The 21,205-nt window shown below is 44.7% G+C and overlaps 1 protein-coding gene across 1 annotated transcript in view; it reads right to left on the reverse strand.

Annotated features, from left to right (window-relative positions):
• The window catches only part of KIRREL1 (kirre like nephrin family adhesion molecule 1), a 292,167-nt gene that overhangs the window by 31,126 nt on the left and 239,836 nt on the right, over positions 1-21,205 (reverse strand). Inside the window, exons 2-5 of the mRNA XM_077258547.1 lie at positions 19,848-19,994; positions 14,361-14,510; positions 12,815-12,975; positions 11,680-11,830 (exon numbers count right to left, since the gene is read on the reverse strand). Coding sequence (XP_077114662.1) covers positions 11,680-11,830; positions 12,815-12,975; positions 14,361-14,510; positions 19,848-19,994 — 609 coding nt within the window. The remainder of the gene's footprint in view (positions 1-11,679; positions 11,831-12,814; positions 12,976-14,360; positions 14,511-19,847; positions 19,995-21,205) is intronic.

Genomic DNA, 21,205 nt, shown 5'->3' on the forward strand with positions numbered 1-21,205 from the left:
AAAAGAATCCCGCACCAAGAGGGGAAGAAGACGGACGAATATGTCCTTTCTCCAGAGACTCCTTGATATATGAACGCATAGCGGTATGTTCAGGTACCGACAGATTAAACAGTCTTCCCTTAGGAAATTTACTGCCTGGGATCAAATCTATAGCACAGTCACAGTCCCTATGAGGAGGCAGTGCACTGGACTCAGACTCACTGAAGACATCCTGATAATCAGACAAATACTCCGGAACTTCCGAAGGCGTAGAAGAAGCAATAGACACAGGCAGGGAATCCCCATGAATACCACGACAGCCCCAACTTGAGACTGACATAGCCTTCCAGTCCAGGACTGGATTATGGGTCTGTAACCATGGCAGCCCTAAAACAACCAAATCATGCATTTTATGTAAAACCAGGAAACGTATCACCTCGCGGTGTTCAGGAGTCATGCACATGGTAACCTGTGTCCAATACTGCGGTTTATTTGCTGCCAATGGTGTAGCATCAATACCCCTAAGAGGGATAGGATTTTCTAATGGTTCAAGAGTAAAACCACAGCGCTTAGCAAATGAGAGATCCATGAGACTCAGGGCAGCACCTGAATCTACAAACGCCATGACAGGATAAGATGACAGTGAGCAAATCAAAGTTACAGACAGAATAAATTTAGGTTGCAAATTACCAACGGTGACAGGACTAACAACTTTAGCTATACGTTTAGAGCATGCTGAGATAACATGTGTAGAATCACCACAGTAGTAGCACAAGCCATTCCGGCGTCTATGAATTTTCCGCTCATTTCTAGTCAGGATTCTATCACATTGCATTAAATCAGGTGTCTGTTCAGACAACACCATGAGGGAATTTGCGGTTTTTCTATCACATTGCACCGAATTAGGTGTCTGTTCAGACAACACCATGAGGGAATTTGCGGTTTTGCGCTCCCGCAACCGCCGGTCAATTTGAATAGCCAGTGCCATAGTATCATTCAGACCTGTGGGAATGGGAAAACCCACCATAACATTCTTAATGGCTTCAGAAAGGCCATTTCTAAAATTAGCGGCCAGTGCACACTCGTTCCAATGTGTCAGCACGGACCATTTCCGAAATTTTTGGCAATACACTTCAGCCTCGTCCTGCCCCTGAGACATAGCCAGCAAGGCCTTTTCTGCCTGAATCTCAAGATTGGGTTCCTCATAAAGTAAACCGAGCGCCAGAAAAAACGCATCAAGATCAGCCAATGCCGGATCTCCTGGCGCCAGCGAAAAAGCCCAATCCTGAGGGTCGCCCCGTAAGAACGAAATAACAATTTTTACTTGCTGAGCAGAATCTCCAGATGAACAGGGTCTCAGGGACAAAAACAATTTACAATTATTCACGAAATTCCTAAACTTAAACCTGTCTCCGGAAAACAGTTCAGGAATCGGTATTTTAGGTTCTGACCTAGGATTTCTGATAACATAGTCTTGTATGCCCTGCACACGAGTAGCCAGCTGGTCCACACTTGTAATCAAGGTCTGGACATTCATGTCTGCAGCAAGCATAGCCACTCTGAGGTAAAGGGGAAGAAGAAAAAAAAAAAAAAAAACTCAGAATCTTCTTTCTTATAATCCCTCTTCTGCAATGCATTAAACATTTAATACTGGCCTGGCAAACTGTTATGACCCCAATGGCGAGGGTCTCAGAGGAACGTGGAAGTCTGCAGAATACAAAAATCCAGCTCATAGGGCAGTGGTAACTGGGTTGACCATATATCTACTCCTAACGCCAACACTAGAAGTAGCCGGGGATCATTCCTACGTTGATTCTAGATGACACGCGCCAGCCGGAGAATCTAGCTACCCCTAGTAGAGGAAAACAAAGACCTTTCTTGCCTCCAGAGAAGGGGACCCCAAAGCTGGATAGAAGCCCCCCACAAATAATGACGGTGAGGTAAGAGGAAATGACAAACACAGAAATGAACAAGGTTTAGCACAGAGAGGCCCGCTTACTGATAGCAGAATAAAGAAAGGTAACTTATATGGTCAACAAAAACCCTATCAAAATCCACACTGGAAATTCAAGAACCCCCGAACCGTCTAACGGTCCGGGGGGAGAACACCAGCCCCCTAGAGCTTCCAGCAAAGGTCAGGATATAGATTTGGAACAAGCTGGACAAAAATACAAAACCAAAACAAATAGCAAAAAGCAAAAGGCAGACTTAGCTGATATAACTGGAACCAGGATCAGTAGACAAGAGCACAGCAGACTAGCTCTGATAACTACGTTGCCAGGCATTGAACTGAAGGTCCAGGGAGCTTATATAGCAACACCCCTAACTAACGACCCAGGTGCGGATAAAAGGAATGACAGAAAAACCAGAGTCAAAAAACTAGTAACCACTAGAGGGAGCAAAAAGCAAATTCACAACAGAGGGAGCTGAGGGGCCAAGGAAGAAAAGCAATAAAAAGACGCCTGCCCAGCTAAGGCGTCTAGACAAGCGCAGACAGGATAGGGAGCTGGGCGAGCCTCGGGCTACTGGGGCGGCCCCTGTCCTGGATGCCAGTCTTGCTGCTGAGGCCCCAAGGGATGATGAGTTGGATGAGGAGGTCAGGAGGATCCACAGGGAGGAGAGTGCCACTGCCTCAGAGTCCTCCCATTATGAAAGTATGGATGAGGATAATAGGCAGTGGCTAGAGGACAAGCGTAAGCTCGGCACCAAAAAGAAAAGAAAGAAGGGAGATAAAAAATCTTCTCCCGCTCTGACCAAGGTACCTAAGGAAGGAAAAACTGACTCCCCTCTGGTTGGTCTTTCTAACCGGTTCCAAGCCCTTGAAAACATCTCTTCCTCTGAGGAGGAAGCTGAGGGTGAGGTTCTGGCTTCGGCGGGGCTCACAGGGGGCGCCGAGTCTCCTCCTTCTGGGAACGTAAGATCCTTGGAGGGAGGGACTGGCCCAGAGTCCGGAGACGAGGACGAAAAAAATAAAAAACGCGTGGAAATGGATACCTCCATGTCATTAAAGAGGGGGAAGGATTCCTCCTCTGAGGCAGAGGATAAGGGGAGTGGGAAAAAGAAAGCCATCTAACTCAATCACCAATGATGGCGGAACCCACTCCGTTGACGCTGGCGTCCATTAATGTCGCCAGCATAAAGTCAAATACAGCTAGATTTGCGGCCTTTGATTTTCTCAGCCGGGTTGAAGCTGACATTTTCTTTTTACAAGAGACCAGGCTGCCAAACATGGCAGATGTGTTTAAAGCTAAGAGGGAGTGGAGACTCGGGCCCTCCTATTGGTCTCTTGCGGCCGAGCCGTATAGCGGAGTGGCGGTCCTTTTTACCGCACCGGTGGAATGCCGACGGGTTATTGAGTTAGAAATGGGGAGGTGCCTGATCTTAGATGTCCTCATGAAGGGACAAGAGCTCCGGCTCATTAACATCTATGGTCCCCAATCTAAGTGGGACCGGAAGTGTCTCTTTATGAGGATCAAGCCCTACCTTTTTACAAGTCGGCAGGTTGTCTTTGGAGGGGACTTCAATGCTGTCACGAGGCCCCGAGATAGAGGAGGTTCCAGAGACAAGCTGACTTATGATAGCGTCGCCCTTAATAGTATAGCTAGTGAGGCTCGCCTGGTGGATGTCCACATTCGGCACACCCCAGGCCACGAGGGGTTCACCTATCATAGAGGTAACTGTAGGTCCAGAATAGATAGGTTTTATTTAAAGGAGGAAGCTGTCTCTTCAGCAGTGTCTGTTGTTGAGGTGGAGTTCTCCGACCACTGTTTAATTTTGTTTTCTCTGAATGTTACAGAGACCCTCCGGATGGGAAGAGGCTTTTGGAGGCTCAATTCGTCTCTCTTGGAAGAAGCGAAGATAAGACAGTCCTTTGAGGATTTTCTTCAGAGCCAGGTACCCTTACTGGATCTTTGTAGTAGTAGGTCAGAGTGGTGGGAGATGTTCAAGGAAAGGGTGGCGAGATTCTTCCGCCAGCTCTCGAGCCTCAGGAGTCTGAGCAGGTACCGCCTGTATCAGGGTCTGAGGAGGAAACTCGAGCATCTTGTCTCAACTGGAGGTAGCCGCGAGGAGATCTCCAGAGTGAAATCTTTGCTTATGAGGTGTCAGTACGATAGACACGCATCTTTGGTTTTTGAGAGGGATTACGGGAAGTACCGCTCGCCCGACCCTTACAGAAACTGCAAGATGTCAGTGAATAGTAAAGTGGTTACAGGACTGGTCGACACTACGGGGTCCCTGAGGCGATCCAGATCAGGGATCCTGGAGGTTGTCAGATCCTTCTACTCGCACCTCTTGGGGAAGAGGGATCTTGATTGGGATGAGATGTCGGCTTTCCTGGCAGAAGCTGTCCCCGAACCAGGGGTAGACCCCTCTCTTGACGTTTTGACAGAAATGATCAGGGAAGAGGAAGTTCAGTTGGCGATTGAAGGGCTTGCTCCCAAAAAATCGCCTGGTCCAGATGGCTTAACATCTGAATTCTATAAGACCTTTAAGGACGTTTTGGTTCCCCTCTTGACTGAGGTATTCAATGAGTGTCTTTCCTCGGGCACTCTGCCGAAGTCAATGAGGAGGTCTGCTCTGATCATCTTGTCAAAGGGTAAGGACCCGTCTTGCATTGAGAATTGGCGTCCCATAGCGCTTCTCAATGCAGACAGGAAGGTTCTAGCAAAGGTGCTGTTTAATCGGCTGGTGAAATTTGCACCCCGACTCCTTTCGGGGGCCCAGCATTGCTCTGTTCCAGGCCGCAGCACATTTAGTGCTGTGCTCTGTGTCCGAGAGGCAGTGGAGCAGGGTAGGGCTGGTCACTGGAAGGGGTACATGCTGTCACTGGACCAGGCAAAAGCGTTTGATCGGGTTAATCACGAGTACCTCTGGTCCGTCCTTCTGAGATATGGCCTGCCGGGGGGGTTTGTTGATTGGCTTAAGACCTTGTACAGTGGGGCAGAGAGTTTCCCGCTTGTGAATGGTTGGATTGGTAGCTCTTTTGAGGTTGGGTCCGGTGTTCGCCAGGGTTGTCCCTTGAGCCCGCTGCTGTACGTGTTTGCGATTGACCCTCTTCTTAGGAGGGTGGAGCGTGGACCGTTGGCCGGGATCGGGATGGATCAGGCAGCACCGGAAGCCACTCTGAGGGTGGTGGCGTATGCCGATGATGTCACTGTGTTTGCTTCCTCTCACGAGGAGGCAGGGTGGCTGATGTCAGAGGTAGATCGCTACTCGGAGGCATCCGGGTCCAAGATCAACCGGGATAAGTGTGAGAGTCTCTGGCTGGGAGGAGGAGATCCTGGTTTTGATCTCCCGGACACCCTTCCAGGACCCAAAGTCTCTGCAAAAGTCCTTGGCATCGAATTTGGCCAGGGGGATTACCCCAAACAAAATTGGGACAGCAGGCTAGAGATCGCCACTCAGAAGGTGAACCAATGGAAGGGTTGGTCTTTGACCCTAAGGGAAAGGGTAAACCTGAGCAAAACTTACCTGCTCCCTTTACTGATTTATCTGGGCAGTGTGTGCATCTTGCCGGAATCTCTCTGGACTCGGGTCTACAGTTTGTTCTTCCAACTGTTATGGGGGAATAGACTGAACCTGGTCAAGAGGGAGGTTACTTACCGTACGAGGAGACTAGGAGGGTTGGGTATGGTCAACCCTGTGGTATTCCTTGTGGATACCTTCATTAAGATCAATATCGCAAACCTCTGGAAAGAGAGGGCTCCTCCGTGGGTATTCTCCTGTAGGGGATGGTTTCAGCCTTTCTTCCAGGAATGGGAGACAGGAGGGCAAGTGAAGGATCTTCGCACACCGCATGGACATCTTCCGGCTTACGCTACCTTGGTTCTGAAGGTAATTCGTCGGTGGGGTCTGGGAATGTGGGAGATCAGGACTCTGCCAAGGAAACTACTTGACAGTAGGGTTCTGTTGACCCATTTCCAGAGGCCTCTGGCGCTCAGGGACTGCCCAAGTCGGGATCTTGGGGTGGGTTTGCATCTTTTGAATTCTATCAGGATCCCCTCGAAGTTTTGGGACTTGGCTTGGCGCTGCTTCCATGGGAAACTGTGTGTGAGGGACAATCTGAAGTGTAGGAGCTCTGAGGACAGGAATTGTCCTCGGGAGCATTGTGGTACCTTGCTGGAAAGCATGGACCACTTCCTGCTTCATTGTCCCTTCAACACAGAGGTGTACAACAGGGTGGGCGCCTTCATTGGCTGGTCTCGGCTGGCCGGTCTCTCCTATGCGGAATGGGCCTATGGAGCATTCGGAGACCTGGGTGGTCGGGACCGCTGCACCTTATTTCTAGTTAGCGCAGTGGTTAGGTATCACACGTGGAACGCACGGTGCTTAGTATCGACGCAACGAAAAATCCTCCCAGTGGACGATGTGTTTAGGACCATACTCGGTGACCTGGTGAAGGTGCGCTCTCTGGAGTATGGGAGACTGGGCGCACGGAGGGCCGCGCTCCTCTGGAGGGGCTTTTCTTTTAGTGTGCCCTAGTCTGGTCATCTCCTTTCCTGGTGGTGGGCTGCTGCTGACACTGTAGATTTTTGTTTTGTTTGATCATTATACAGTGATGTAGGGCTGCAGGCGCCGAACTTGGGCTTCGTGTTTTGTAATTATTGTGGTGTGTGCTGCTGTATATATTGTATATATTGTATATGGGATATAGATTTGGGTGTAGGTGTTAGGTTGGGTGGTGGGAAAAGGGGGGAGGTGGTGGGAAAAGGGGGGAGGTGGGATTATCTTGTGGGACTATGGGACACCGGGTTGTTTGGGGGAAAAACTAGCACTGCCTGATCTGGCCTATGGACGTTGGACATGGACTGAGGCATGAGACGCAGGACCAGCTCTCAGGTCAGTGCGGGGGGTTGGGAATGGAGGATAGCTTAGTATTGTATATATTTGTTTACTTTGTAGTTATTTTATTTAAAACTAAAAAAAAAAAAAAAAAAAAAAAGTTCATGTATATAGTCTTTGTTTTCCATTGTTTATTTTATTTGTTATTATTATTTTGTTTGGTGACCGGACCTGAAGGTCAAAGTAGTTATTCTGTATATACTGTATAATATGTGTGGGAGGAGAGAATGAGCGGCTGGACCAGTGTTCAGTATACGGATTATTTTCTGGCTAATATTTTTGTTATGTTTTCTGCTATTATTGTTGTTATGTTTTTCATTTTTATAATAAAAGATCTACAGGATATAACTCAGGTTCAGTAATGTAATGTATGTACATAGTGAGTGCAGCTCTGGGGTATAATACAGGATGTAACTCAGGATCAGTACAGGATGAGTAATGTAATTTATGTACACAGTGACGGCACCAGCAGAATAGTGAGTGCAGCTCTGGAGTATAATACAGGATATAACTCAGGTTCAGTAATGTAATGTATGTACATAGTGAGTGCAGCTCTGGGGTATAATACAGGATGTAACTCAGGATCAGTAATGTAATCTACTGTATGTACACAGTGACTGCACCAGCAGAATAGTGAGTACAGCTCTGGGATATAATACAGGATGTAACTCAGGATCAGTACAGGATCAGTAATGTAATGTATGTACACAGTGACTGCACCAGCAGAATACTGAGTGCAGCTCTGGAGTATAATACAGGATGTAACTCAGGATCAGTACAGGATCAGTAATGTAATGTATGTACACAGTGACTGCACCAGCAGAATAGCGAGTATAGCTCTGGGGTATAATACAGGATGTAACTCAGGATCAGTACAGGATCAGTAATTTAATGTATGTACACAGTGACTGCACCAGCAGAATAGTGAGTACAGCTCTGGGGTATAATACAGGATGTGACTCAGGATCAGTACAGGATCAGTAATGTATGTACACAGTGACTGCAGCAGCAGAATAGAGAGTAGCTCTGAGGTATAATACAAGAGGTAACTCAGTAATGTAACGTATGTACACAGTGACTGCACCAGCAGAATAGTGAGTACAGCTCTGGGGTATAATAAAGGATGTAACTCAGGATCAGTAATGTAATCTACTGTATGTACACAGTGACTGCACCAGCAGAATAGTGAGTACAGCTCTGGGGTATAATACAGGATGTAACTCAGGATCAGTACAGGATCAGTAATGTAATGTATGTACACAGTGACTGCACCAGCAGAATAGTGAGTACAGCTCTGGGGTATAATACAGGATGTAACCCAGGATCAGTACAGGATCAGTAATGTAATGTATGTACACAGTGACTGCACCAGCAGAATAGTGAGTGCAGCTCTGGAGTATAATACAGGATATAACTCAGGTTCAGTAATGTAATGTATGTACATAGTGAGTGCAGCTCTGGGGTATAATACAGGATGTAACTCAGGATCAGTACAGGATCAGTAATGTAATTTATGTACACAGTGACGGCACCAGCAGAATAGTGAGTGCAGCTCTGGAGTATAATACAGGATATAACTCAGGTTCAGTAATGTAATGTATGTACATAGTGAGTGCAGCTCTGGGGTATAATACAGGATGTAACTCAGGATCAATACAGGATCAGTAATGTAATGTATGTACACAGTGACTACACCAGCAGAATAGTGAGTGCAGCTCTGGGGTATAATACAGGATGTAACTCAGGATCAGTAATGTAATCTACTGTATGTACACAGTGACTGCACCAGCAGAATAGTGAGTACAGCTCTGGGGTATAATACAGGATGGAACTCAGGATCAGTACAGGATCAGTAATGTAATGTATGTACACAGTGACTGCACCAGCAGAATAGTGAGTGCAGCTCTGGAGTATAATACAGGATATAACTCAGGTTCAGTAATGTAATCTACTGTATGTACACAGTGACTGCACCAGCAGAATAGTGAGTACAGCTCTGGGGTATAATACAGGATGTAACTCAGGATCAGTACAGGATCAGTAATGTAATGTATGTACACAGTGACGGCACCAGCAGAATAGTGAGTGCAGCTCTGGAGTATAATACAGGATATAACTCAGGTTCAGTAATGTAATGTATGTACATAGTGAGTGCAGCTCTGGGGTATAATACAGGATGTAACTCAGGATCAATAATGTAATGTATGTACACAGTGACTGCACCAGCAGAATAGTGAGTGCAGCTCTGGAGTATAATACAGGATGTAACTCAGGATCAGTAATGTAATATATGTACACAGTGACTGCACCAACAGAATAGTGAGTACAGCACTGTAGGATAATACAGGATAAGTAATATAGTTGTGCTCAAAAGTTTACATACCCCGACAGAATTTTTGCTTTCTTGGCCTTTTTTCAGAGAATATGAATGATAACACCAAAACTTTTTCTCCACTCGTGGTTAGTGGCTGGGTGAAGCCATTTATTGTCAAACTACTGTGTTTTCTCTTTATAAATCATAATGACAACCCAAAACATCCAAATGACCCTGATCAAACGTTCACATACCCTGGTGATTTTGGCCTGATAGCATGCACAGAAGTTGACACAAATTGGTGTGAATTGCTACTAAAGGTAACATCCTCACCTGTGACCTGTTTGCTTGTAACCAGTGTGTGTGCATAAAAAGCTGAGTGAGTTTCTGGGATCCAGACAGACTTTTGCATCTTTCATGCAGCCACTGACGTTTCTGGATTGTAAGTCAAGGGGAAAGCAAAAGAATTGTCAACGGATCTATGGGAAAAGGTAGTTGAAGTGTATAAAACAGGAAAGAGATACAAAAAGATACCCAAGGAATTGATAATGCGAGTCAGCAGCATTCAAACTGTGATTAACAAATGGAAAATCAGGAGCTCTGTAAAAACAAAACCACGGTCAGGTAGACCAACAAAAATTTCATCCACAACTTCCAGGAAAATTGTTCGGGATGCAAAGAAAAACCCACAAATAACATCAGCCGAAATACAGGACTTTGAAAACTAGCCATGTGGCTGTTTCAAGATGCACAATAAGGAGGCACTTGAAGAAAAATGGGCTGCATGGTCGAGTTGCCAGTAGAAAGCCATTACTGCGCAAATGCCACAAAGTAGCTCACCTACAATATGCAAAACAGCACAGAGACAAGCCTCAAAACTTCTGGAACAAGGTAATTTGGAGTGATGATACCAAAATTTAACTTTTTGGCCACAACCATAAACATTACATTCAACAAGGCCTATGATGAAAGGAACACCATTCCTACTGCAAAGCATGGAGGTGGATCACTGATGTTTTGGGGGGTGAGCTACAAAGGTGCAGAAAACTTGGTCAAAGTTGAAGGAAAGATGAATGCAGCACGTTATCAGCAAACACTGGAGGCAAATTTGCAATCATCAGCCCGGAAGCTGCACATGGGACGTACTTGGATGTTCCAACATGACAACGATCCAAAACACAAGGCCAAGTCGACCTGTCATTGGCTACAGCAGAACAAAGTGAAGGTTCTGGAGTAGCTATCTCAGTCTCCTGACCTCAATATCATTGAGCCACTCTGGGGAGATCTCAAGCGCGCAGTTCATGCTAGACAGTCCAGGAATTTACAGGAACTGGAGGCCTTTTGCCAAGAAGAAAGGGAGCTTTACCATCTGAAGAAAATAAAGAACCTCATCCACAACTACCACAAAAGACTTCAAGCTGTCATTGATGTCAGAGGGGGGAATACACGGTATTAAGAAATGGGGTATGTGAACTTTTGATCAGGGTCATTTGGATGTTTTGCGTTGTCATTATGATTTATAAAGAGAAAACACAGTAGTTTGACAATCAATGGCTTCAGCCAACCACTAACCATGAGTGGAGAAAAAGTTTTGGTGTTATCATTCATATTCTCTGAAAAAAGGCCAAGAAAGCAAAAATTCTGCCGGGTAAGGAAAACTTTTGAGCACAACTGTATTTGTACACAATGGCAGTTGACTATGGTTGCTGTTGTTTGACTCCTTGATTAAACACTTTTTTGGGGGGATTTCTTCCCCTGAAGATCCATGTGTACATAGCATATGAGGTGAAGCAACAGGTGTCGATGCTCGCCAGCTGCTTTCACTGACTGATAGGTGCAGATTGCTGCTCGGCCTTTCTATCTGCCAGCGATAAATAGCTGAGAATATCTTAAATCACCATCACAGAGATGTATTGTCTCTGCTCTCATCAGAATTCATTCTGCGTTGGATGTCGTGCATGGAAAATAAGCCCAGGTTAGATAAATGCTATTAAGTAAATTGTCTTTTAAGTCGCATAGCTAAACATCTATGCAAATGCAGGGCTGCAGAGCCATCAGCGGGGAGAGGGGGTTAGGATACATGTCAGTTCGGGAGGAGGAAGACGAGGATATCGCTGCATTATATATTCCAGTATGTATTTGTAATGGTTCAAAGAGCCATGTGAACGGCTACTAACAGATAGTCACCGTCTAATGGATGGCTGACACTGTGACTAGACAAGGACTGATCGGATGTAATATAGTAATGGTAAGTTGTGCATCAGATGGGATAAGCAGGGACCGGCGGGGACCACCGTGGAGAATTACAGAGAGGGGTATAGGGATTTTCTTCGACTTTACTTGGAAATCTCTGTAACTTCTAGATTCCGACAACACAAGCTTCCTCCATGGTCCTTACTCCATCAGACCCTTTCAAATTTCGTAATAATCTAAATTCAAATCAGTATGGGTGACATCTACAAGGATCCCAGTGCAGCCATATTACGGCTACCTGAAACCTTCGCGAAGCAGAGATGGTGGACAATGTAAGAAGAGTGACTTACGGTGAACGTCTAGTTTGACTGAGATCTCCTTCCCGCTTGGAATGGCGTAATTGGATGTTTTACAGGTAAATACCCGGCCGATGTCTTGGTCTGTGGGAACGATGAGCAGGTAGCTCACTGTGGTCTCGCGTTTTCCATCCGACAACACCATCTGTGGCAAGAAATCAAGGATAATGGAATCATCCTGAGTATTTTATTACAACCCCCTCCAATCAGTGGTACTATTGGCCACAGCACTTGAAATGAAAAACATCTGTAGTAAAATTATGCTAAAGTGGCCTTTTTAAAACTCGGCAAAATGAGATACGCATCATTAACACTTCGCGACACAATAGAATAACTTCATGATACGCGTAGGCCAATTACGTTATGGCACATCCAAGCAAAAATGGGACAGTTCATCTCGGAGTTCTCTTGCCTATTGGTGCCTGCTGTCTCCTACCTCTTCTGTGAGACCTACCCTCTACTTTTGACAGTAGCGATTTATGAGATCTTCTGTGTGACGGACCCTGAAAAAGGCTACAGATTGTACATATGTTGGGACAATCACCTAAATGTTGGATGATGGAACTGAAGCCTTTCTGTAGTTTACCAACAGATGCATGACTTTTATATCTGGGCTTTCTTGGGGTAGACTGACGTCAGTTGACAATCAGCAGTAGTTGGCCGGTGTTGACCTTTCTGGTTCACTATCATGGCTCCAGGGTACTAGTAGATATTTTGTCTACCTGCTCTAGAACACTGGTATAAAATACAGTTCCGATGAACGTTCCCTGCACTGATGAGAAAGGCGTGATAGAACTTTCCTCCTCTCTCATATGAGACAAAAGCCAATGTGGCCAAGGTTTCGTGTCAGCAAAAGAAGGCATTGTTACGAGGTTTAACAACTCGGCTCTGGTCACCTCAGATGTCTATCTTTGGAAGAACTGAAGACAGATACTTCCACAAAAACCTTTTATGTCGGCTCGGCAGTACAGATCAAAATCTCTTGTGCTTTCCAGGGCCAGTGTGCCTGCCACAGGGCTGAATCAAACCGATAGGGCAGAATTTCATCAAAAAGAGAACAAAAGGCTCTGTCAGGGAAGACACAGCCTGTACAGGAAAGACTCATGCATGGCCCTGGGCTACCACTCACCGTGCTAGTGACAGCACCTTCTTGTGGATTCCCATCTCTGAACCATTCGATAGTCGCGGCCGGTTTGGCATTTTCAGCCTGGCAGGTGAGATTAGTTGGGGTCCCAGCTCTTAGAAGGATTTCGTTTGAGCCATCATCTATAATAGGGTCTTCTGGAGGAACTGCGGAAATAGAGAATACATGTCAGTATTCCAACTCTATCCTAACCAGAAGTCTATATCATCAGGAGACATTTCTCCTGCTTCAAGGATTATCCCATAATTAAATATTAATATATTTTGTTAGATCACCCAACACATGACCACCGATACTGGAAACTTAGGCATTCTGAGAGGGAATCAAAAGAACATCAGGAGCCACCATAATAACAAGAATACAGCAGCAATGGATACAAAACAAAAAAAAAACTTTTTTCGTACATTGGGGCAGTATTATACTAGTTATATTCTTGTACATAGGAGGGAGTATTGTAGTAGTTATATTCTGTACATAGGGGCAGTATTATAGTAGTTATATTCTTGTACATAGGAGCAGTATTATAGTAGTTATATTCTTGTACATAGGAGCAGTATTATAGTAGTTATATTCTTGTACATAGGGGCAGTATTATAGTACTTATATTCTTGTATATAGGGAGCAGTATTATAGTAGTATATTATGTGGGATGGCATCTTCCTGTAGATGTGAAGATAGTTTTGTTCCTTTTTTATTTTACTGGATAAGGGAATACATTACAAGGATAAAATCCTAATCACAATATAACAATATACAAATGAAGATATTTGTGCGATAAGACTCGGTTTTGTGATTCTGTATTCTGGTGGCAGCAGAGGATTTAGCACAGGACTTGAAAACGGTGTTCTTCTATTAGCGACAAATGGGGCATTGAGGTGTCGGTAACAAGGCTTGTGACTGCGGGAAGCTGTGTACGGTGAAATAGGTGAGAGGGAAAAAAATATCCTGAGATTTCACAGAGGAGAAACCTTGGACAATGAAGCCTTTGTTGCTCTCTCCATCCTTTAAATTGTTACTGGGAGGGCAAGCACTTGGAAGCCTTTCTGCCTGGCTGACTGCTAATTGTCGCCGTTCAGGCTGCGGCATGTTCTGGACTGCACCGAAAAAAAAAAGACAACCTGGCGAGGTGGGGTAGGAGCTGCACCCACTGGGTAAACACAACACCATTTTAGGTGTGACAAAGCATCAATGACTAGAGAAGACCTAAAGAATTATTCTTTAAGGTTCTTGAAACAGAACTGCTGCAGGACCTCTTGACATTATGTGGTTCCATCCTTAATCCTATACCGTTCATGGGCAATTGATCTTTTATTACAGAGACATCTTTGGCGCAAGATTCTCTTGTTGGAAGCAGTAACGACCAGTCGAAAAAACAAATCCAACTCAGCCGGTCAATATTCCCATCGAGATCAGTCAGCGGATGACTGACGGCACTGCCAAACCTTCGTCTAAGGACCCTTTGGGGATTTCTGATCTGCGATATACGCGGCAGCGCTCCATAGCTGAAATTAGGACATCGTTAAATCCTTACTTAACACGGTCAGTTTCGCTTTTTTGGATCTCAAGGCGGCCTCGGTTGCTTGGCACTCAAAATTTGCATCATCCTCAATGCTGGCGTTGGTGATTTCCAGATTGTATAGCCCAGATTCTGGGTTTCCGACAACTTGATAGCGTGGCCAGACTGCGAAGAAAGAAGAGAGAGACAAGATATTCAATTTACCGGACAAACGATATGGCGGAGTATAGACACACTATCGTGTAAATATGGCGGCCTTATTAGTTGGTGTCCAATGTTGCTCATCGTTTTCTATATCAGACAGTTTTCTGCGTCTGGACGTGATGTTACCTAGTATCGTGGATATGTGCAGTTCCAAGCTGTGCCTATAGGTGGCAGTATTACACCAGATTAGCACGGTATATCGGTTGTATGTATGGAGAGTATATGCGGGGTGTCATTTCAGACCATTGTCTCTGATATTACGGTGCTGTTATAGAACAGGCTGCAGCCAACTGATCGATGCAGACTAAAGCCATAGAGCATCCCAGTCTACAGCCAGACATTCGCCGTATTACGTTGTGGCGTAACATTACACCAGAGTGCATAAATATCCCTAGTCAGTGACTAAGATGTTTTACAGTGGGTTTCATCTGGGGTTTAGCCAAATCCTATAGATAGGAGGCTATGTGCCACCTGGGTGCTGGTATTTGAATGGCCCAGGTGCTTCCCAAGTAAATGAAGCGAGTCGCCCATCTAGCCAGTCATTTTCTGCCTATTCACAGCGGCTGACTCACCAGATGAGTCAGGGCACCCCATGTTCCACATAGCTGAGTGCCTGCCATCACTTACTAAAATGGGATTGCCCCTATAAAACGTCCCCCCGGCGATCAGCTGTAACCTGTGGTAAAACCTGGCAGTAAGTGTTCAGTTTCCCTGCAGTGCCCCACAGAGGAAGGGAAATATTACACCATATCCATTCATATCTCTATACATCTCCAGAAGCAGAGACATTCTTTATAACTTTCTTCTCCTCTGGCCAAGCGACCCTCACCTCTGCTGACTCAAAATGTCCTAATATATTGGATTTTCTTAAATGGACAATCCCTGTAAGGAATATGGGATCACTTTAAACATTTTAGAAAACTAAACTCAATAGGTAATTACACATAATTTAATCACGGGGCGAATTCTGATAAATATTGGTTCTACCCACAAAAGGGCTGCCCCGATTTTATGTGGGCGACTTCTACATTAATGGGGCCATTGTGAGCTGGATATAAAATCCCATTACTCACATCAGATATTAACATATCTTGGATACATATCACCAAAGCGACCCTGTGTCAGGGTGACGCCTTCAAGGCTTTCATGTGGGAAATATTTTTACTATGAAGAGCAGGGCGTGAGAATATCACCCCCCGGGCCTTCAGATGCACCTACACAAGGCCGTGCAACATAAAAAGGGCAAAGACTGGCATAGAAATGTGGCTCTACCTGTTTGATAATGAGTCCGTGTACATTAAATGTCATTAGTATGAGCTTATGTGTATTTTACAGACCGGGTGTTCCCAAATAGGCCCATTTCCTGTGATTGGACATTTGGAAATGACGCCGCATGTAAAATTAGGTAAGGTTTCCGAAGCAGGTGGATGTATATGATCATGTGTGGTCAACCACTGGTCTTGCCAAATATGGAAGCTGGCATCCGGGAAATGTTGAGTAGGAAACTTTTGGACCTGGGAACTTACACAGGCCACATCAATTACTCATATGTCCTGTGACCAATCAACACCCTCTCAATGCCTTGTTCTCACCTCTCCGAGGCAAAGGGGAACAAGAAAACCTCCAGCATCGCTGATTACTGGAAGAGTTTATCAGAGCCTGGGACACTTGTTGACCTTTCTCTCTATTTCCTGGGAGAGTTGTCAAGTATGTCTTGTTGAGGCTACTGAAGGTCTCTCTCCTGGGACCTCCTGATCGTTTATGGGAGAGAAGTCAATAATGTCTAAGGTGCTTGTTGAGGGTACTGAAGTTGTCTCCTAACTAAGAGCCTCCTGACCGTTCCCAATAAAGTTGTCAAGGGACAGATACTAAAGGCCTATGCTTTTACCGGGAACCTCCTAAACATTCCTTGCGGAAATTAAAAGTATTGCTAAGGGGGTTGTTGAGGGTACTGAAGTCTCAATTTTTTCAAGGGAACCTCTTTCCTGGGAAAGTTGTCAGGTATGGCTAAGGGGCTCGTTGAGGGTACTGAAGGTGTCTCTTAAACATTAGCCTACAGACATTTTTGCAAGAAAGTTGTCAAGGGTTGGATTAGGGTACTGAAGGTTTCTCATTTTTATGACAGCTTCCCGAATATTTCTGGATGAGTTGTTAAATATGGCTTAGGGGCTCGATGAGGCTACTGAAGTTCTCTAATTTTTTCAGGAGTCTATCAAACGTTCCAACGAGATTTGTCAAGTATGGCTAAAGGGCTTATTGAGGGTAATGGAAGCCTCTCCTGTCTCCTTCAACCTCCCTAACATTATTAGGAGCGTTGTCAAATTTGGCTAAGGGACTAGTTGAGGGTACTGAAGGTGCCTCTCAACCAGGTACTGAAGGCTTCTCCTTTCTCCTAGAACCTCCTGAATGTTCCTGCGAGAGTCGTGAAGTATGGCTAAGGGGCTTGTTGAGGGTACGGAAGTTTTCTCTTTTCTCCTGGAACCTCTCAAATGTTCCTGGGAGAGCCGTGAAGTATGGCTAACGGGCTTGTTGAGGCTACTAAAACTATGCTAGTTACTACTGCCCTCCAAATTCCTCCTGGGATGATGGTAAGTTCCTATGAGAATTTGTGTCTTGTGCATATAATTTATTTGAATTACTGCTAAAAAGAGCAAAATCAAAGAGGGCAGGATTTACTTAATTGGTGGTTTGCAACCCCATTCTCCCTAATGATCTAATTCCAAAATACTGGCATAAGGTCCTTGATATCACCCCTCCCCCCAGCCAAAAGTAATATTTGTTTGCAATTTGCCGCAGCTGACTTTCATGGGATCCACCAACAAACCAGTGCTTATAGTTTGTGATAGACTACTGCTACTGCAACATGTCTGATTTATCCAGTCCGAACCTTTGTGTCCCATCAGGAAAAGCAGCACACACTTAAAGGCTTAATCCCATCTTCACATAGACGTACTGCTGGAGAGAGCCTGTAAAAACAAGCACTTTTGCCATTTACTGCTTATTAAAATTTGCATCCTTTTTTGAGATAGTAACAATGTTTATTTTTATAGCTTGTTGTCTAGGAGACCGACCACCACTGCTGTCCAGCTTGTAAGCATTGTGATGGAGCTGGTGGGGATTAGGACGTAATAGTATTCTCCAGCAATGCTGTTCAACTTTAATACAGTGCTTACAAGCTCAACAGAAAAAAGCCTGTAAACACGGCAAATGTTATGCTGTCTGGCGGAGGTGGTCGGTCTCTAAGGCAACAAGCTGTGAACAAAAGAAAAGTGTTAATATCTCATGAATGGCTGAAAACTTTCATAAGCAGTAAATTGCCAAAGGGTCTGTATTTTTGTATTTACAAGAACTATCTGGCGGTATCATTTCATGAAGATGGCAAATTCTTTAAAGCACCTCTGCTTAACTCTGCTGTACTCTTCATGCATAAATATCTCTGCTGTCAGCTTACGGTATATTTTATTATAACTATCGCAATGAAGAATGTCATAAATAATATCCAGAAATTCTATAGATAGTTCCTTAAATGGATTTTTCTCTGATGCGAATAAATATGAGTGAGGTAGCCACATGCAGCGTGGCTGATTGCGGGGAAGGGTCAGAGAAGGGTTACACCTGATTGTAACCCCGGCTCTTATCTGGTCTCCCCATTCAGAGCCTCTCTGAGCTGCACCGCTCTTGGCATCTATCACGGTGTCAACAGGACGCCAACAAAATGAAGCATTTGGAGTAATTTTGGTTAGTCAGCAGAATCCGGAGCTGTATGCAGGGCCGGGGGATAAATTGCTGCCTGCGGTTTTGTAGAGCAGAAGCAGTTGGCGGGGGCAGAAGAGGCAGTAATTGATGGATGGGGAAGGCTTGGAGAGCCAGTCCTGATGTATGAGGTATTCGCTGGGGCCTTGTGAGGATAGGGAGCCATCTCCTCTAAACAAATCTGCCATTAACCAATGTATTGTTACAATTTTCTTCTCACAATAAAATGAAAATTGTAATTTAGTCCTTAATTTAGTCCCTGTTTGTCGAAGTGTGAAAAACTTTGGTTGTCACACAGTTCCTACTTTTTAAAGTGACAAACTTACCACTCAGAAAACTGGGTGACTTGCCCCGTTGAATAGAATTTTAGAAATCTTATGACTTAAAGCGGTACCATATTCCAGTCTTCATAAATCCACTGGATTGGTGTGTGTCCAACCACTTGAACAAAGACCTGTGTTCCCTCATCCTCCTCCCTCAGGTCGTGCCATCGCCCCGGTCACTCCTATACAAGACTATGGCATGGATAAAGATAGCAGAGCGCAGGGCTCTGCTATCTTCAGGTATCACTGGCGTCATACACTGGAATAGCTTGGTAGCGCGCATGCGTGACCTGCTGCGCCGATCCTACTTCTCTGGGCCCTGGTCCTACAGCTGAAGGAGAACTGAGGACTTAAGTCCCCTTTTCTGCATATTGATGGTGGTCCCAGCGGTAGGACACTCACTGATCTAACCAGGAGGAGTTGAATGAAGCAGCGACTCACACATGCGCCTTGCCACTCCGTTCAAGTCTATATGACAGCACTCAGTTATTTTCAGGTATCTTTGGTAAAACAGAAAATGGCATCCAACTCCTCTGGGTCAAAATCTTGGGACAAACACAGATACAGCAGCGATCTAGCCAAGATGAGTTGAATGGAAAAGTAGGTTGCACATGCGCCTTGCCACTCTGTCCAAGTTTATGACACTGAAGAAGATAGCCATGCTCAACGTTCGAGTAGGGGTCTCCAGAATGGGGATTGTTGTACTGCTTTTTCACCCATTTTTACCTGACTTCAAGACCACAACAAAGAAGGTCCAATTTGTGTGAAATGCAGGGCTCTACTAACTTCTGGTATAGTAGTGTCATACACTGATCTAGTTTGTAGTTTGGTGGAGCGCATGCGCAATCTTCTGTTCTGCTGATTGATGGGACAGACACTAATCTAGAACAGATCTAGCCAGGAGTAGTTGAATGAAGCAGCAAGTCGCGCATGCGCACTACCATTCCATTCTCCTCTATGCCACTGATGGAGATAGACAAGTGCGGGTCTATGCTTTCTTCGGGTATATTTGGTGTCATACATTTGCCATTTCACTCTTCCATATTGTGGTCTTGCAGCTGAGGGACAATTAGGGACATAAGTTCCTTGTTCGGGTGAGCGGTAGGGTCCACAATGATCTAACAGTTACAACTACGGATTGGATAGGCTGAAATACCCCAAATTTAATAAAAGATGTAAAACAAAAAGAACAAAATAAAAAAAAATAAAAATCAGGCCTTACTCTTTAGATTCCCTAGACCGAGTGCCAGGCCGTCTTTGGTCCACTGCACGATCCCCGAATAATTTAGCACCACACATGTCAATACAACTCTCTGCCCGGCTACCACCGTCTGGTCATTAGGCTCCTGGAGGAAACGCGGCTGAAAGGCTGAAATGATAATAAAAAAAGCTTAGTAACAACATAAAATACAAGACTAGATATAACATATGAATAAACTCAAATGCAAAGGCTATGTTCACACGATCCTTTTTTTGCTGCTGTTCCGCAGCGCTTTTCAGGCTGCGGATCCGCATCCTTTTTCCATGCAGGGTACAGTACAATGTTACCCTATGGAAAACAAAAACCGCTGTGCCCACTATCCTTTTTTTCTCAGGCAAAACAGCGCGGATTTGCCTGCAGAAAAAAAGAAGTACCATGTCACTTCTTTCTGCGGATTCAGCTCCTGTTTTCAACAGGCACCAATAGGAAAGTGCTGTTGAAAACCCGCAGAGGAATCTGCAGAAGAAACTGCAGGAAAATCAGCAGTGCAGTTTTGCACTGCGGGTTTTCCAAATCAGGACCTGAAAAAAAAAGGATCAAAAAAAGGATCGTGTGAACATGGCCTTAATTGTTACTAAAAAGAGCATCATTTGACCAGAACTACATGACGGCTGAATGCGCTGTACGGTGTCCGTAGGTACTATGGGTATAAAAAAAGCATTAAAAAAAGATTTTGGCAGTAAAGCAGGTATAGAGGTCCTAAGATCCTGTACAGTTAATATAACCTCTGATGAAGGGAGGACAAAATATTTTTTCTAAAAATGAACCTTTACTACGTGTGTGTGATCCTTGGGGAGCCGTTCACAGGAAGATACAAAAATAGGAGGGGTTTTTATAAAAGGATGTGATTAAATATATTGAGACCCTCTCCTATGCCAGTACCAGACCCCCTAAATATATTTAGTGCCCCTATTTTTATGATCACATCCTTATATTACCATCAGACAGTTAATTTCAGACCCCCGAGATCACACTTTTTGCTAAATATATTCAGACCCTCTAAATTATTATCAGACCCCAGAACAGACCTTTACTTTGATATCTGACCCCCAAGTTATAATTAAACCCCTGATCAGAATCCGTACGTTAATATCAGACCCATGGAACACACCTATATATTAATATCAGACCACATCCTTATATTAATCAGACCCAGACCATACCCCTATAATATCAGAAACAGATCACATTCCTTATTAATATCAGACCCCCAAACCACACCCACAAATTAATCAGCTCCCAGACCACACCCCTATATTTATCAGTCCCTCAGATCACACACCCATAAAGTAATCAGTCCTCTTACCACACCCCTAAAT

This window comes from Ranitomeya variabilis, chromosome 1 (genome assembly GCF_051348905.1).
Source record: "Ranitomeya variabilis isolate aRanVar5 chromosome 1, aRanVar5.hap1, whole genome shotgun sequence".
Lineage (NCBI taxonomy): Eukaryota > Metazoa > Chordata > Amphibia > Anura > Dendrobatidae > Ranitomeya > Ranitomeya variabilis.